The sequence below is a fragment of the Sphaeramia orbicularis genome, chromosome 13, assembly GCF_902148855.1.
Source record: "Sphaeramia orbicularis chromosome 13, fSphaOr1.1, whole genome shotgun sequence".
NCBI classification, from domain to species: domain Eukaryota; kingdom Metazoa; phylum Chordata; class Actinopteri; order Kurtiformes; family Apogonidae; genus Sphaeramia; species Sphaeramia orbicularis.
Window position 1 is genome coordinate 43,954,999 of NC_043969.1, and position 18,755 is coordinate 43,973,753.

The 18,755-nt window shown below is 43.6% G+C and overlaps 1 protein-coding gene across 5 annotated transcripts; it reads right to left on the bottom strand.

The window, feature by feature from the left end:
• Positions 1 to 22: 22 nt before the first annotated feature.
• On the bottom strand, positions 23 to 18,311 carry bicra (BRD4 interacting chromatin remodeling complex associated protein). Of its 5 annotated transcripts, none has more exons than XM_030152563.1 (15): positions 18,256 to 18,311; positions 16,172 to 16,217; positions 16,011 to 16,056; positions 15,429 to 15,494; positions 13,093 to 15,192; positions 12,381 to 12,509; positions 9,315 to 9,935; positions 8,243 to 8,444; positions 8,055 to 8,152; positions 7,176 to 7,310; positions 7,033 to 7,082; positions 6,789 to 6,937; positions 6,606 to 6,700; positions 6,402 to 6,507; positions 23 to 4,752 (listed from the first exon to the last, which is right to left on the bottom strand). In XM_030152563.1, the coding sequence occupies exons 2-15, from the start codon at positions 16,210 to 16,212 to the stop codon at positions 2,903 to 2,905; spliced, it is 5,688 nt and encodes a 1,895-aa protein (XP_030008423.1). In that variant the 5' UTR covers positions 16,213 to 16,217; positions 18,256 to 18,311; the 3' UTR covers positions 23 to 2,902. The 5 variants fall into 5 exon arrangements, with proteins under 5 accessions (XP_030008423.1, XP_030008421.1, XP_030008420.1 ...); XM_030152561.1 differs by having other exon boundaries at positions 6,402 to 6,504; positions 12,321 to 12,509; XM_030152560.1 differs by having other exon boundaries at positions 12,321 to 12,509.
• Between the last annotated feature and the right edge of the window lie 444 nt (positions 18,312 to 18,755).

An 18,755-nucleotide genomic window follows, 5' to 3' on the forward strand; every position in this document is an offset into this window, starting at 1 on the left:
CACAAAACAATACAGAATCTACTTTTTTTTCATAAAAGAAGCAATGTTTAATTTACAGTTTTACTAAATGTACATTTCTTTTTAAAAAGTGTCATTATACACAATAAATACAATACAAAATTAATCTGTAATACTATACTTCAAATTCTCTTACTGTCTTTTTGTACATTATTATTGTTCCTTTTTTCCATTTCAATGCTTGTGCTGTGTTTGTGTTTGAATTGTCCACCAGGCTTTAACAAGAAGAAAAAAAAAAGGAGGGGGAGGAGGAATGGGGCAGGGATACAGTGGCACGAAGAAAGATGAACCGAACAAACCGATGAAATAGAAAACCAACAGTTAAATCTGGCCTGCCCCCTGCTGACTGAAACCTGGTGTTGTCAGCAGCAGGGGGCAGGTACTGTTCTGTGTAAATGTGTGTGGTCTAAAAACAAAAACCTGTAAAATGATCGGACACTTAAAGCAGAAAAGTTCCTCATAGCGTACCCATAACATCTCAGACGGTTCAGTACGACTCCTCTGAAGCACCAGTGGGTTTTTTTAATATGAAATGGAGGGAAAACGCAAGTTGAAGCTCAAGTTTTTGTAATCAGCAGCTTCTAAAAGGTTGTTTTCTGAATCGATTCAGAGTTAAACGTGGTGCTGTTTGCATCTAGAAAATGTAATTTACATGGTATATTGTGACGCCTTCCAACAAGGATGATCTACATTCGCCCAGTACAAATCTGTTGTTCTCATTACAGTAGTACCAATAGGGATTTCCTTAAACACATGGGGAATCCTTAATACAATCAAGACACAATGAGTGATAATAACTGCAAAATAATTTTACATTGCAACGAAGATCATGTTCACAAGTTTTTCTTTTGTCTTCAAGTTTCAATTCATTTAACCTCTCCGTTTTGTTGTTTTACTTGATTTCACTTGTGCATATTTTGATTTTAATGGATTTATCAATACAACCTGCTTTGAATGTTCTCTATAGATTTCTGGAAGAGTTTAAAACCACAAATAATCATCTGGTCTCTAACTTTGAGTCAAAACCCAAAACCAGCCTTTAAACTTGAGAAAGTAAATGATTTGATGTTTATGCTGATAATTATATGATGGTGGCTGAAATTATTTATAATTATAATAAGATTTCTGGCCATACTGCCTACTTAGACTATACTGGAAAATACTCTGAAACTGAGGAGTAACAGTTGAAATCTGTAACTGTAGAAATATTAATCACCTTTAACTGTTATTAGACCAGCCTAGTGGAATAAAGCTTGACCAATCTGACAGATGGGTTTGAAACGTCTGCAGGTTAAATGCACATAACTGAGGTTTAAACGTAATTCTTAATAAAATTAATTCCATCATTAATGTTTTCAGGGATGTTTCAATATCTGACATGATGCTAAATACTGGATTTTTCCCTCCTAATGTTTCCTGATTTTACTGATATCCTGTGGGCCGGCTGTGGGCCGTGGTCCGCCAGTTGATCACAGAATAAGCACGGTCGTACTATTTTTTACCTCTCGGTTGTCGTTGACAGAGATGGAAGGCTGTCGACTACTGAGCTGTTTAATGAGCCGCCTGATGCTCTTTGGGATATAGTTTAAATGAGGAGATAAACCAGTGAACTGGCGCTTGGGCTACGTGAAGGGAATGTATGAATACTGACTTAGAAAGGAGAAAGATCAAAAGTGAAAAGGGGGGGAAAAGAAATAGGGAACAACAACAAGAACCTCAGACAATTTCAGCGTGTTAACCCAAGCTTGGCTGTGAGAACATAGAAAACACCAGGCTGTTCAAGTCTACATCCACAGACAGTTTAGCTCCCAGCACACTGTCACAGGTCTACCTCAGGCCATCAGTGACACAAAAATGTCTGGACAATTCAAAGGGACAAACACATCTTGGCAGAGTAGTACAGTGATACTGTTTTCACAGTGCCCCCTCTCCTTTCCTGCACACCCAAAATCTGTCTCTCAGGGCGCTTTCACACCTCGACTCTGTTTACTCAGGCTCTAATCAGGTGATGAATTTGTAAACCTGGAGCATTTTCTCTTTGGTTTGATTTCTTTGGACTTGATTTAAAAACTGAAGCAAAGCCAAAATGCATCAAACATGTGAGAATGTTCACTCTGTGGGAGAAAGAATGTAAATTCAGGAAGAATGTGCAGATTTCTGAGACATTTTCCAGTTAGCTGCTACTAGAGTTTGCTTCCTCTGAAACCTCCCTCCTTTTAGTCTGATTTGTCCCCCATTTTAGCCAAAATTACTTTCCCCATTTGTGGGATTTGTTTGGTCAGGTTTTTCATTCAAGTCAGGACTAAAAGAACCACAATGAAACCACTTAAAAAAAGATCCAAAATAACTTAAGAGCAGTCTATTTATGGGGGAAACATGATTTGATCCAACTACCAGGTAAACTCTGGATGTTTGTGGACACCTGTTCTATACAGTCTTAGTATAGGTGACTTGGTTTACACTTAAGAATTACTGTATTTATACCTGACCAAAAGTACTGTTTCAAGGGGGAACATGTTTAACTGATGCTCCTGCTGCAACTTTCCTTTAGTCTGTTGAATCTTAATGTAGTTCAATCGTTCAGTTATAATCTCCTAAAGTAGTAAACCATGAAAATTCGTGAATTATAGCAGCAGATAACTGGACAAAGCCTCTGTTACAGAAATCTGCACAAACTCACAACACCAGACCTTTGTCCTTGCTTTACCATCTTGCTCTACATTTTGATTTGCTGAGTTTTTACTGTGTGCCTAAAAACCAAACCAAGAGGGAGGGCATTCCCTGTTCACAATGTCATCAGCTGGTTCAGCCTGGAGTGAATGACGTCTAGGTGTGGACCTGCCCTTAGTTCCCCAGTGTCAGTCTGGTTGGGGATGAGGGGCTGTTATCTGCTTTGAGTCTGGGGCACCAGGCTGCCGTTGTGGCCACGGCCGCCGACCTGAGGGTGCTGGGCCAAGGAGGAGGACGAGGACGCAGAGGAAGAAGAGGAAGGCGGGATTGTGGGTCTGTGGGATGAGGTGGCCGAGCCCCCTGCGCGGTGGCTTTGGTGTTGATGGGGTCTGCCGCCGCCGCCTTTGATGTGGCGGGCAGACGGCTCCTGTTGCAGGTTAAGGATGCTGTCGATAGCGCACTGCAAGTGCTCGTTCAGAGAGTCGTCCTGCGGGCTGCCGCTGGAGAAGCTGGCATTATCCATGTCAGGGGAGTCGGATTTGCAGCGTTTGGCAGGAAGCAAAGAGTCTCGCGTAAAAGACGACTCGGGAGAGGGAGGCCCAGGGGCATGCTGGTCCATTCTGAATGTCCCGCCTGGCCTTTGTCTATTTTTCATCCTCTTGTACTTACTTACATCTGTCTCTTGGTCTGTGTGCTCCTCCTGTCTCTCCTTTGCCCCGTCCCGGTCAAGGAGCTGAGGCAGATGATGGTGTTGTGTGGTTTTGATCCCACGGTTAAACACCTCATCCACGTGGTCCAGCCCCTGCATTGCACTCCCTAAACGGCCTGTGTCGTGGCCAGACTCCGTGTGCTCCCTGCCTCTTTTCTCCACCTTCACACTAGCTATCACTGTCCGCTCCAAAGGAGGAGATGAGGCTGTGTGACTGGGAGGTGACGGTGTGGGCCTGGGATAAGACAAACCCTCTTCCCCTCCTCCTCCAGGGACTCCGGGCCTAACACGGGGGCTGATGTTTTCCCGGTAGGTTTTCCGAAGGGGGAGGCGACAGGTGGTTTGTGAAGGAGTGGCAGTGGAGGCAGGATTGAGTTTGACCCCACCTACATCGTGGTGATCCAAAGTCCCGTTCATTTGGGTGGAGGAGGAGGTGGACGACGACCAAGTGTGAGAAGAAGAGGTAGAGGAAGATGGCGCTGCTTTGGGGGGGGCATTACCTCTCAGTGGCAGGTTAGACTGAGTGGTTGCTATGGTGACCGATGAGGAAGAAGAAGTAGTGCATACAGGGGACTGAGTTCTGATGACAGTAGTAGTTGGAGTTGATAAAGGGTGGGATTTGGGGTGCAGTACAGCAGCTTCGGGCTGATTCTGAGACTGGGAAATGGACTGGCTGCTCTGCTGAGGTTGAGGTGTGTGCACCGGATCTAAGGCAGTGTTGTGAACCACCTTACTGAACCCTGTCTGGTCCTGCTTAATCTTCAGCTTCAGGCCAATTCTCCTGCGAGCCTCATAGGTCTTAATCGGTGGTTTGCTGGTTCTTTGCGGGAGAGCGTCATCGTCGTCGGCCGCTTGTGAGTTGGAGGACGAAGAGAAGAAGGACGATGAAGATGACAATGCCGGAGCACGACTGAATGAAGAGCTCTGGCTTGTTGGTTCAGTTGTTGACTTGCTTGACGTGGCTGGAGGTGGGGCGCAGCTGCTGGACCAGGACACAGAGGCTCCACCTCCACCCTGCTTTATAACCAGTTTGGTGGGAGGGAAGGGGGATACGGAGGGGGGAGCAGGAGGTGCGGGAGTTGGGGTTGGAGTTGGGGCTGGAGCTGGAGCAGGGGCGGGGGTAGGAACTGGAACTGGAGCAGGAGGTGGACCGGGAGCAGGAGTTGGGGCAGGGGCAGGTGCAGGTGCAAGGGCAGGAGGAGGAGGGTTTGGGGCATTGTTTGGAAGTGGGGCTAGGGCAGGAGCTGCAGGTGGAGGAGCAGGAGTCACACTCCCTGACGTGGTCTCAGAGGAAGAACACTTCTGTTGGGATGAAGCTGCACTCTCCATCATGCGCACATTTGCCACAAACTCCTCTGCAATGACACAAACAATTTTATCATTAGCACACCAGCTTTTGATCCAAACAGATGACAACTATTTATAGGCACAGACAGGACTCCTGCAGGTTTCAAACCCTGTTAGTGTTGTGTTGGAGCTGGATTTAATATGGTCCCATGTGATGCAGAAGAGTCTGATTATTCTTGTGGCTGATAAGTATTTTTTTTCCAATACGATAAATTCATCTAAATGTGCATTCCTCTGGCTCCGGTGCAATTGCCTGTTTGCAACGTAATCTCAATCAATCAAGGCTCCAAAATGAGTACAACTCAAAGTTTTACCAGTTGTATTTATTTCACTATACAGTTTGGAACTCCTTGCTCATGTTTTATGAGTGTTGAAGTTCTTTTTTAATTAAAAATATGCTTGAATGCATTTAACAAAGGCTTCTTGAAGACAAACCTCAGACATGCAGCTTACACTCCAACTGAACATTGGGTGGTGACAGGTATTTGCTGTCTGTTACCAAAGCTTTTCTGACTCCCATGAGACTCTAATGCCTTTATCCCTAAAGTTCTTAATTTGAGGGTTTTGTTGCACAAGGTGCAGCAGGATTTAAATGAGTTATTTTTAAACAGGCTTCAACCAAGTATTGAATGAAATCCAACCACATCTCAGCTAATTTACACCTAACATTACTTTCATCTAATGCAAGTTGACATAAACAGCTCATTGCTTCCAAAAGTTGTTTTAATATAAGAAAAGATACCATGTTTGCTCACACACTACATTACAATACACTAGTTAGATGTGCACCGATTAATTCTAACCAGGCAGAAAAGCTTGTGTTTAGTTATTGTATGAGTTTACTGGGTTTGTATTTTTGGTACAACACAGTTTTCACCAAAAAGCGAGACTGAGGTTAGGGCAGCTTTAAAAGGAGTGATATTTTGCCTTTTTTTAAAATGGAATTATGCATTTTAAAACATTTCCCTGTGGTCTACAAAAACTGTAAATGCTCTGCTTGGGTCTGAATTCTTCATTAATTCAACTCCACAGGTCCATCTTCAACCCTGTTTCTGAGTAATGACATCAGAAAGGTGGTTTTGAGCACTGGCCCTTTAAATGCACATGAGCCACTTCACGCCCCACCCCCTCCCGGTTGCTGACTGTGCACTATGTCCCCTTCAGCCACTTATGTTTGTTAACACAACCAACAACTGAATATTTTGAATAATCGGCTCAAAGTTTGGACATATTTTCAGTATGGACTACGACTGTTGCTGCTGATAAACAATTATGTCATACTCAGAGAAATGTTCGTTGGAAGTTTTGACCTTATATGTACAAATGTCATGACGTAAATAATTATAATACGTAACAAATTAAGAAGGAAATGAAACAGGTTGTAGAAATTCACTCAATTTTTGCCAAAATGAATATAAAGTTGGCTTCGCAGCACCTGGAGGGTTCAAATTCAAATTTTATGAACTATTAGGGTCCATATAGACAAATAAATGATCCAAAGACTAATAAAAGTGGGTTTAGCAAAATATGACCCCTTTAAACAAGTGACATTACGTTCATAAGCAGCCTGCCAAAACCATCTTCAACATTTTAATGCCTAAATTTCAGATCACAGAATTTAAACCGTCTAAAAAATCTGCTGACAGGGGTAGCGTACCTGGTCTCTCCTTGGCCAAAATCCTGTCTTGACTCAACGCTATCTTCTCCTCCTGAATGAACATCCGGTCGATCATCACCATCTCTGCCGAGGGGCCCAGTCTCTGCTCAGGTACAAATCCCCAACACCATCAGGTCAAAATCAATTCAGGATAGAAGCAACAACTAGACTGCCTAGAGTGAAAACTCTGGTTTATATACTTACCTTTGACTCTGCAAAGAGCAGGTAGCGATATTTATCCAGCATGGCCTGGGTCCTTTTCAGCAGCTGGGAGGAGACTCTCTCAAATTCATCATCCACTATGCACAAAAAAAACAACAAATTCAGGAAAACTGTGCCATAGGGAGAAAGGTAAATAACATTATACAATGGCTGCTGCACTGTCACCTCTTTGATAGTCTTGAGAGGAGTTGGCAGTTCCCTGGTAGAGATGGTAAGGCAGCAGTCTGTGCAGTGTGTCCTCAAAAGAGTGGAAAGGAGCACTGTAGTTTGGGTGAAGCACTGAACCCTGCTGTTTCCTCAGCTGTTCTAGCATCCTGCAGGCAGATGTGCATACAGAAGTGAGATTTACCGAGAAGAAAAAAAACAAACCAAGAAATAATGAACAATCATCATCAAAACTAGCACTTACCTGGCTTCTTTGCTGGGCTCTGCACTAAAAGGCATCTTCATTGTTGTTGTCTGTGATGTGAGCAAACAGACAAAAGCCGGTAAATAAGAGTCGTGTAGCCGAACCATAGTCTTGTCTGACCTCAATATCATTCAGCACCTTACCTGAGTTTGTACTGGAGCAGGGGGTTGAGGAGCAGGCATCTGAGTCAGACTTGCTCCTAACACCTGTATCTGCATCCCTCCTTTCCCCAGAGTCATCCCTCCGACTGAGCTAATCACTCCTGACTTTGGCTGAACCTGTGGAGGGAAAGATTAAAGTTTAGAAAGTGACAAAAGGCAGGAACTTAAGATGCTAAAACTAGTGCTAACATAGCTCTCTCAGCACTGAATTTACACAACTTCTCTCAGAAAAACTTTCTTTTTGCTTTTTATCTACATGTTCTTTTATTTATTTTGTTTTTACTAAAGCATAAGAGACACAACACCTTCCAGTCACACTAATCTGTTACATATCCTTCACAGTGTACATATTTAAAAATACATTCTCCATCAAACAAGGTACAGTGAGGCCAATACATTTCTGGTGGTCTCTGTCCCACTTTCTTCTTAGGGATTAGAAGTCATACTTTTTTTTTTCTTCAAACATCCAATGGGAGAACAGCATGGACATATCTAGCTTTGTATAATATTCAATAGAAAAGAAAGATTAAAAGTGATATTAATATAGAATGAAAATAAAAAGTAAAAAAGGGCATGTTAAATCAAATAGTCCCCTTTTATAGCACCAAGGTAACATTTGTCATGTATTGTTTCACATAATTATCACATTTTTCCCAATGTTTGACGAATACTTCTAATTTTAGATTAATGGTGAAGGTGATTTTTTCCGTTTTGTAAATGTAGAAAAACATTTTCAATACATATGGTTGGACACATACTTTCTCTGGTCAGCATAAATCCATGTTTGTCAGTGCATCTGTGTGTAATCACTCCACCTTTGGTCTGAATACACCATTAGGAGGATTTTCCATTGCATCGTACCTGTGCAGGCTGGGTAAGGCTGGCAGGAGTGACAGTTTGATTCACCATTGCTCCAGCTGGTCCTTGGGCTCCTGAGAATACCTGTAAGTCACTTGATGCTAAAACAAGAGCAAACACGTTGTTACAAAGGGAAAACACTAACAGGTGTGCTCAGGTTTGTGGATTATTAGAAGCTCATAGAGTCAAACCTGTAGCGGGAGTTTTGACGAGTACTGATGGCTGCAGCACAGAGGGAAGCTGAGCAGGCGTAACAGCACTGGCTGATGATGTTATCACCACTTTGTCAACAGGCACATCTTGCTGGGAGCTGAACTGACTGGTGATTTGAGGCTGAGGTTGAGGTTGAGACTGAGCAGAGGTTTTGGCCTGTAGCAGGATGTTCTGCTGGACCTGGAAACACACCAGGACCGTTCAGTTACACATTCATGTACCAGAAATTATAGAGGGGCTAGCCATGATTCCTGAGGCATGTTCTGAAAGATTTTTGCACTAATTATGAGACAACAAATCCAACGGACAGAATGCAGTTCACTAAACTTTCTATAGTTGTGGGAAAGTTTATTGGCGAGTAGCCTATACTGCCACATTTCTGCAGCATGATACTGTCTATGCTCACCTTTTTTGTTTTGGTTCCTGCTATGTCGTGGATTAAACTCAAATAATGACAATACTACCATTTAGGCTCTTTTTTCCCCTCATTCCTTCCAATATGCCAAACTAATTTCCTTCATGACTAACATTTTACATCATGGGAAAATTGCAACACACATTGCAGTCTACAATACGGCTTCTACAGTTCTGAGAAACATTTATAATTCTCCAGCACACCATTACTTAAAAGGGAGGAAAAGGGTAGTGCATGATGTCAGAACAAAAACTGAGTTTCTACAGGTTTTAACAAGTTAGATTTAAGACAGACTTTGACTTTGCTGATGTTCTCAATGTGAACAACACTGAACAATGGAATGTGTTTATTGTTGGTTTTCCTACAGCCAATTTATGGACTCTTTTACCTAAAGTAGAGCATTTTTGCACAACATGCAGTGGCTTTCAAATCCATTACTTTTAATGTTATTTTAAGTCAAACAGTACTGCTTTTTAAGATCCATCAAATCACAGTCAGGACATCTCAAGGCCTTGAATTCAGATGATTTGATTATAGATTAAAACCTGCAGAAACTCTACATGTTTATCACTAACAGTTCTAATTGTAAAGACAAGTAATGAGCATTTGAAAAGTGTGTTGGACCGGGACAGTACCTGGTGCAGCTTCTCCAGCAGCTGTTTCTGCTGAGGTGAGGGTTGGTTGATGCCTGACAGAGTCTGAATTTGGGCTCCTACTAACTGGAGGTGATGCTGCTGCTCTGCTGTCAGGCCCGCGATTGGTACCTGGGTTTTTACTACAGCAGCAGTGGAGGTGCTGACGGGCAGCGTGGTGAACTGATGCTGTGCAGGGGCACCAGGAGGTGGAGGCGGGGGAGGTTTAGGTGACTGGGACATAGGAGGCATTTCTTGCTGAAAGGGGGGATGAGAGGCCGGCTGTGGCTGAAGCTGGACTTGAATGTGGGCCTGCTGGGGCTGCGTCTGTCCTTGAGGAGCCGACTGAGGGGACTCGGCTGTTTGGTTATGGATGATAAAGAGCGGAGGGTGGGATGAGGGCGTGCATGAGCGAGAAGGAGTCTGAGATTGTGGCTGGGGCTGAGAGGGGGGGCGCGACTGCTGCTGATGGTGCGGTGACTGGATCTGCTGGCTCAGAGTGAGGGGAGACTGGGAAGGCTGGGGGCTCACTGCCACTGGAGGCGCTGTGGTGTGAGTGGTCAAGGCCGGTGACGGGGACATGCCCTGGATCTTCAGGGGCTGTTGATGTCCACCGGAGGGAACCTGAACAAGAGCATTTGTGACAAACTCGTAAGTATAACTCATTCAAGAATTCCAGTAAATATTTCAACACAGGAGGAACTTGGGGTGTAGAGCACATAAATTATGCTTAGCATGCATGACTATAACAATTATGACTCTAGTACAGTTTACAATTGGACAGCAGATACAAAACAGGGCTGGGCGGTATATCTAGACTGTATCTCTACATCGTAAGTACAAATAAAAATATGAATCTATTTATCTCAATATATCACTATTCACCTATTTGCTGAACAGTAACTGGTCAGTAAAAAAGATGACCTTCACTGATGGCAGTGGCCAATCTGTACAAAACATGAAAGCTCAGCAACATCTGGCTGCAGCTGTACTCCTTTTAGTTCTGTTTAGATAGTGCTAAGTCCATTTAAATGTGCTACCAAATCATTGTTAAAGTGTGTTTTGTGCTGTACTGTGTTATGAGTAAATGTAAACTAAACTCTAAGCACAAAAAAAAAACAATCTCACAAAATAAACCTATATGTAGTAGTGTTATGTATCAGGCAAAGGCCCTCAAATTTAACAAAACTGACCAATTCCTCGCCCAGCCCCAATAAAAAACAACACAGACATGGGTAAACGACACCAAACAATACAAAAGCAAAGTGTTAGACTTTTCAAAAATCTACTAGTTGCTCAAGTAAAAGCAGTGGAAGCCCATTGATTTTCACTAGTGCTTAAGGAAGTGTTGCCAGATGTGAAATGTTACATGATTCTGCCACAGGGTTTAGAAAATCACACGCATTTGTCACTCATAACCAAGAGATCTGCACTGGGTAAATACACACCTATAGGAGACCTGAGGAAAATCTGCAAATGTGCGATAACAATGATCAATACTACGCTGACAGTAAATACGCAATGTGTTTATTGCACATGCTCATATCATAGGCAAACATACTACAAGACTAAGTTTCTGTAAAAACTTCCCATTATACCTGATTAGTAAACAGGCTTTAAGCTAATTGTCAGGAGAAGCAATACTGGCTGGAGAGACTTAACAAGAGATAAAATGTTCAAACACGGATGGAGGATCCATATTTTACTGCCCCAATCATGACAGGAGATTAAATAATATTAAAAAAAAAACAGCCTAGAGTGACTACAACTATTAATGCATCTCACAAAGCAATCATATTATTTTACATTAACACACTAATATGGGAATTATCGCACATCTGGCAACACTGTTAGGGAAGATTACACATAAAAAGGCAGCAATGATCAATTGGTGAGCCATAAAGAAAAACAGTTGACAAAGCAAGAGGTCAAGATCTGCGGGCCTGTGATGGTGAAGTAGAAGGTGATCTGTGGACTTCAGGTGTGGGGAAATCAGGGGAGCATGTAATTTAATTTTGCACTTGAAGGTCGTTACACTGGTCAGACTAGGGGTTACGGCTACGGGGGATGGGGTGGGGGTAAGCACATAGGAGTTTAAATGAACACAGAGAAGTTGAGGAGTTATTTGATGTGGCAGTGATGCAGTGGATGAAAGTATAAAGGTGAGTTGAATGAATGGAAGTTAGTAAACAGGTCAACACATAACACCTGGCACCATGTCGGCCTTCTTTGAAGCATGATTTCTATGTCTGGTTACAACATACATGGATGAAATGCATAATGAATTACACAAGCAACTGAATTCAGCCAGAAAAAGAAGAAGTAGCACTTTATTTCCAAACCCAGATTTAATAGAGATGCATGGCCTGTGGCTCAACACTTCAAAAAAAAAAAAAAAAAAAGCACAATGACTCACAAGATCCATATTGATAGGGGTGGGAATCACAGATTAAGTCACGATATGATTCTGTTACAGTATTTCATCTGCAAGTTTAATACAGCTGTGGTGCTTTGGGATGTACAACAACTCTGTAATATTCGATACATTGCAAAACAATCATGTACGATATATTTCAGTGCAAATACGCCACTAAAAAGAGAAACCAAGTCTGATCTTAGTGTCTCTAATAAATACAGACACTGCAATGTCCATTATTCTGCAGAAGGAGGGACTCAAATTGGCAGAGGAAACTATTCACTGCTTTATAAATAGTTTAGCACCTGTATGATATATGTCATACAAAAGAATATGTTCCTATGTTGATATTTCTCCCACCCCTACATATGGATAACCACAATGATTATGACCACTATGTACAAGACAGCAGTGTTAGTAACTCACAACAGCTGCAAGCGAACGTGTAGGTTTGTCAGTGTGAATGACTGGTCATGTAAGAAATGATTAATGCAGAAGAGAAGAGCGAAGCAGTGATGGGGGAAAAGGTAAGTTATCCTAACGGCAGCAGCAGCAACAAGTGGGTGGGGCTTAACATATAGGGGCATTTCTACCTGGTTTACCACTGCTGTCATGTGGGAGGGGCCAGGGGAAGGGCTGAGACTCTGACCCACCCAAGACTCAGATAATTGGCTGTCATGGACAGCGGGGGCCGGAGCCGTGATGCTGTTGCTGCTGACGATTACAGACGCCGGTACGCCCACAGAGGGGGTCGACTCATTCTCTGTTTGGTGGTGCGGTTCCTGATAGGAGTATATTTACCATTTCAGGATGAAGTGGGGAAGGAGGAAGGGGGTTGGAGGGAAGGGGGAGTAAAATAGTAAACCAAACAGATCAGACCAAAACATCACTCCGTGCATGTTATTAATTTTTTAAAAACAAAGTTAACTGTACACAATCTGATGGCCATTTTCCACTGCATGGTACCAGCTGGATTTAACTCGATTCTACTCTTACAGTGAGGACCAGGTACTTTTTTGGTAACTCCTCTACTGAGATTCCAAGCAAGCTGAGATGAAAATACTGCAGACAAAGACAGTTGTCACTATCACTGCATCGTCAATGGGAAATGGGACTAAACAACCAAGCTACTACTCCCTACTGTAGCCTATAACCCCAACTTGTGGTCAATAAGGTGCGGATGTTTCAGTTAAGACAAAAGTTTTGAAATGTTAAAGATGACACTGCAGCAGTTTCATGACATGTCGCTATGAAAACCAACTACACTGAGGGGTACCAGATACCAAAATGAGTCAAGTTGACTTGAGCCAATACAATGCAGTAGAAAAGTGCAATAAGCGGTCAAGCAAAAATCCTAACACTGACCTGTTGCAGGAACATCTGGAGAGACTCTTGACTCAGGATCATGCTGGAGCCCTGGTTGGTGAACAGTAACCTCCCTGGACTTTGCTGAGCCTGAGGGGGGACCAGCCCCACTGCTGTCACAGAGGAAGAGGTGGACACAGACATGGACGGAGAAGAGGAGGGTACTGTGGTAGCTGTGGACACAGTGGGAGCAGACTGCATGGCTAGGATAGAGGACTGCTGAACATGATGTTGCGCAGGATGAGAAGCCTGGTCTGTGGAACTTCCCAGCACAGTAACACACTCTCCTGGCTGGCCCTGGGCCATGGTCGCTGCTCCAGTGCTGCTGCTGCTTGTGGTGCTGCTGCTGCTGCTGCTGGGGACACCACCTGGTTGCAGGGTTGGCTGAAGGCTGACTGCGGGGCTCAGCCCCTCCACCTGACTCAGCATGGTCAGGGAGTTCTGTATGGGCATGCCCTGTATGACTGTCTGGGCATGACCTGAAACGGTGTGGGTTTGTGTCTGGTTTTGATTCTGAGCCAAGGAGACAGGCATCTGAAAGAGGGTGGGGGCACCCATCTGACCAGGCTGGAGCTGAATGGGTCCAGAGAGGATGTGGGCAGCCCCCGGGTGGCCTTGTGATGTCAACACTTGGCCCAAGTTGATGTTTTGATTTGTAGCTAAAATCTGGTTTGCAATGAGCTGTCCACCAGGACCCTGACTAGTTATGATGTGGCCCCCAGGGTGCTGTGTAAGGATCTGCCCACCTGCCGGTATCTGTGGCAGGAGAAACTGGTGGTTTTGACCTTGCAGAACAGTCTGAGAGGGAATTACAATGCTGCCAGATTGGTTTAACAAGTGGACACTAAGGGGCTTGCCTGATGGTTGTGGTGCTTGTTGTTTGAACAGGGTCTGCTGAAACTGAGGGCCTTGTGTTGTGGCTTGAGTACTTAGAACCACATTAGAGCCAGGCTTTCCAGTCAAGAAGGCTACATTTTGAGCTGCAGAAACTGGAAGTTGCTGCAGCCCTAGAGCCTTGTGAGCATCATTTTGCAGAGGTTGGGGTGCCGGCTGTTGCGGCTGCTGCTGTTGTTGCTGTTTGAATAGTTTTGGTTGGATGGCTCCACCCTGAGGGGGTTTAGGCTGAATGGGTGTTGGTGTGCGCTGAATGATAACGTTCTGCATGATTTGGCCTTGAGTTTGCGTCTGGGGTCCAATTCCTGAACTTAGAGGGGTACTGCCAAAGCCCACAAGCCCAGCAGGAGCAGTCATTGTACCGCCACTGCTGCTGTTGGTGCTGCTGACACAAACTGCCGGTCCATTTAAAGCTGGAGATCCCAAAGTGGCTTTGTTGCCTTGGATCAGAAGTCCACCTCCTGTGCCTCCAAGCCCTGCCTGAGAGCCAGCGCCCGATACCTCTGGCCCAGACTGATGCAGCTGGTAACCACCCATGGCTTTAGCCAGGATTGGCTGCCCAGACTGATTGATAGTCATGACTGTGGGCTGACCCACAACTTGAATCTGTCCAATTCCCAAATGTCCAGATTGGCTCCCATTGGGAAGAGCTTGGAGACTTGAAATGGGTTGAAGCGTCACATTTCCCAGGCCGACAGGCTGCATAAATGGCTGAACACTAATGGCCTTGTTCATGACCTGGGGCTGGAGCTGAAGGCCTTGCTGAGCCAGCACTGAACCCAGCATGTCAGCTGTGGCATTGGGGGGAGTAGCAGTGGTACTTGGGCCTGACCCGGGGAATATTGCTCCCGCACCCCCAACACCTATGCCTACACCAACAGCAGTGCCTCCAGCCCCAGAGAGACTGGCATCAGGCAGTGTCTGTACCACCTGCGTAAGGCCTGGAATCCCAAAAGAGCCCAGGTCAAGCTCAGCCTCTGCCTCTTGTAAGCTTTGCTCTGTGATGTTGGCTTCAGCCAAGCTCTGCTGCAGGATGTCACAAGGCTCATGATTTGTCCCAATGCCATTGCTCCCACCTTCACCGCCTGGGGATCCACCCAGGATGTCATCGTCTTCCAAGAAGTCCAGGTCAACACTGACTCTGGGTAGGCCTGCCGGCTCATTAGCCGACAGCTGGACTGTAGGCTGGACCTCTGAAACATGGCCCTTGAAGAAGAAGAAAAGAACAGACATAAAACCAAGATGAGTGAAGTTTAGACTAAATGTAATACCAATGGTTATTGCAAAATACGTGCACAAACCCCACAATAACGATTTGTCCCACTGCGGCAAATAAAGCTTGTAGAGTGTGTATGTGTTAGTGGAAAAGGGGGGTATTTGGAGATGCATGCTACACAGATGGATAGAAAACAGGAGGAAGAGGATTGGGGGATTTTACTCACCCCAGTGGTAGAGAAGAACGAGCTGGAGGGGTCACTCGAACCATCCAAAAGGTCGTCAGTGTCCAACTACAGACACACCCACCCAGGATAGGACAGACAGAAACCAAACGCACCCAAACCAGCAGGCAAAAGCCACCAGGACAGAGAAACATATAGACCATCAAAAAACGGAGGAGGGCAAGGAAAAGACAAAACACAGTCCAGAGAACCAAGATTGTTAGAGGCAGTGAAAGATAAGGGAAAGAGGGTCAAATTAATGGGATTATCAGAGTTGGAACTGTCAGTGTTAGCATTTTTCATTTTAAGATTGGAAAGTTTTACAAAAAGGGAGGGCAAGCTAAAACCATAAAAAGTGCAGTCAAAAAGCAAAGGCAACCTTTAAGCAGAGAAAGCACCAAAAAAGTCACACAAAGCAGTGAGGGATGTGAGTTGCAAGGTGCATCTACGTGTAATCTGTAAGTAGCTGAAACCCCACTAGAAATGCACAATGTAACCTGCAATACAGCAATTGAAAAACCCATTTTGCACAACTTTTAAGTCAAACAGTTGTGACTTCTTTCGGTTTTGTTCTCCCATACTCACATGGGTCTCAGATCCATGAAGAAAGTCATTGAGAGCTTCTGGGTCACTGCAGGAAAAGAAAGAGACAATATGACTCGCTACAGTACAAAGCATGACAAAAGAAAATGACTGAAAAGTTTATTATATCAGCTAGCTATTCTACTACATCAGTGGTGACTTACCAAATTACATCTAGAAGGCACCTGCCGTCTTCATCATCCATGACAACTGTCCAAGACACAGAAAACACAATTGATTAAACACTAAAACGAGTGAAAAAGTAGTCCTTCTGGTAGAGAATGTCTGTACTGTTATATCAGTGGTATTATATTAAACCAACAGCATCTGCAATATTTCAGATCCATCTTTCGTGCGATAGACTACATTTAACTCTTTTGCCATTTTTTTTAATCCAAAAATTTAATTCCAGTGTGTTCTTCCTTTGAGACGACTGGTTCTTTGCTTTACATAACATTTCCATAGTCAAAAAAGTAAGATTAACATTTAAAATTAATATTTTTACTTTTTTCAAACACTTCATAATACAAACACTTAACTGATTTCTAAAAACCATAACTTGATTTGGCATCAATGAAAATTATCCACAATTGCAGCCATATTTAAATGCCTAAAAGCCAAATGACATTTTAGTACCAACTTATCCATGGAGTTTGTTAGGAATTAGTTTCCTCCGCAAGCATTCTTTAGTCCTACAGACAATATGGTCATGAATATTATTAAAATATAGTTTTACACAATGACTTTACAATCGATCTCAACAATGCAGTGATTATAATAAACTTAACACATTTAATGGATAACTATTTACCTTTAACCTATCTTTCTAGACATTTCATTATTGACAAAAAAAGTCTCGATTCTAAATTGCTCTTTGGTTGTGCAGAGTACATAGTTAGCTTCATATCAAGGCTTGTACTAAAAACAATTTTAATTTATTTTCTAATTTTCTTTGCTCAAAGATCATGTTGTGAAGACTAGTTATCTTGGCGAGTATAAGTTTCATGTTTAAATCATAGTTTTACCACATTCACGTTTTGACTCATGCTTAAAAACATTGTGTAGGCCTGACTTACTATGATTAACACAAATGTATGTGGGTCTGCTCAGATAAAAACAAACACAGGTGCCATTCTACAAGGCTGTAGTATGTCAGCAATTGGGACTAAGGAACTTAAGTCTTCAAGAAGAAAAACTACGAAATACGTGCGTAGTAACACATAACCTTAGCTTCAGAAACAGATTGAACATACCATGTTTAATAAATTCAACCGCTAAGAAGGACACACACAGCTGTTATGGACTCATCTGGGGATCAAGCAGCAGATGAGTTTTGCTTTACACCGAAAAGCAGCGGATGGTAATAGACAACAAACTGAAAACGCGCGGTTTTCACGCAGCCTCCAAAGATTCCGAGTGCGGGTTGTCGCTGTTGTATCACAAATCACAACAACTATGTAAGGCTACACTTCCAGTAACACAAAAACAAATCACCAAAATGTACTTGCAAACCTATAGCTGATGATATGAGGGGAACGTACGGCCGGTTGCCGCTCTAAAACGCAGCGGATCGTAGCCATTACTCGGTCAGAGTAGAGTAGGTGCGCAGGATATGAATGGAGACACTGCAAGCGGCTTGCTAAATGCTAGCTTGTGTTTTCAAAGAGATTTGCATGCATATTTTGCACGTTTGTTACAACCCTTTGTATTTAACAACTTAACGAACGACTAAGGACTCAAAATGAATAAATCGTGTGGTTTCAACAACACGTTTATCATGTATTTGAAGCATTTTGATGCATCTGGATTGAATTTCGTTAGCCTAGCTAACTAGCCTGCTTAGCCAACCAGCTATCAACAATATTCAGACGTCCAGCTAGCTTCAGCCTTTGACATTCAAAACAAACCACCGAGGGACACAATTTTAACGCTTATATTGTACATCGGCGCCTCGGTTCAGCCAAGACAGCACAGTATTGTTTGCGTAGATATATAAACGCAATTGCGTAGCGAGCTATCTATCTCTCCTTGCAAGCAAAATATGAGTTAATGTTGGAATACTCTTGGATGAGGGGGGTATGCTTGGGAATTCGGTGGAAAATGCCTATGTTTGCCGGGCCGTGCAGCAGCGTAACGTTTGGATGTCGGTAGCTGTGCAGTTTGCGGCTCCTCTGCAGTTCGCGGATATTGCAGCTTTGTTACAGTTATTCGGATTAATACAGAAATTGCTACATTGTAACAAACTCACCCGAGACGATAGAGGTGCAGGCAGCGCGGGGTCTCCAGGACAGCCTCGCACGGGCTGCTGTACAGGACCCAACTACAGGCAGGAAACAGGAGGCTTCCGCTCTGCCTGAGTGAAATCTGCACCGCCTCATCGCCCTGTACTTTCCTGAATGTTTGGATGTGAATGTAGCCCTCCTTGTTCCTCGGAGTTTCCCTCTAATGTTTAAATCTCCAGCTTTTTGTTATAGAAAGGTCCAAGTTTTGACCCGTTTCATGAGTAATTGCACAGTGTTTTTATAATTAATCGTCTCCACGTCGTCCCACATACTGAAGCACTGCCCCACATTTAGATTTTTAATGGAATACATGAGTTCAAGTAGTTGAAGCGGACTGAACACAGTGAATATAACGGGATCTGTACACAGCCCCATTACTTCCTGAGCCTCCAGTGGCTCCTTTATTTCCTCTTTCGTTATTGGACACACTGATTAATCCAGGTGTGTCTGCTACGTCTTGTTGCGA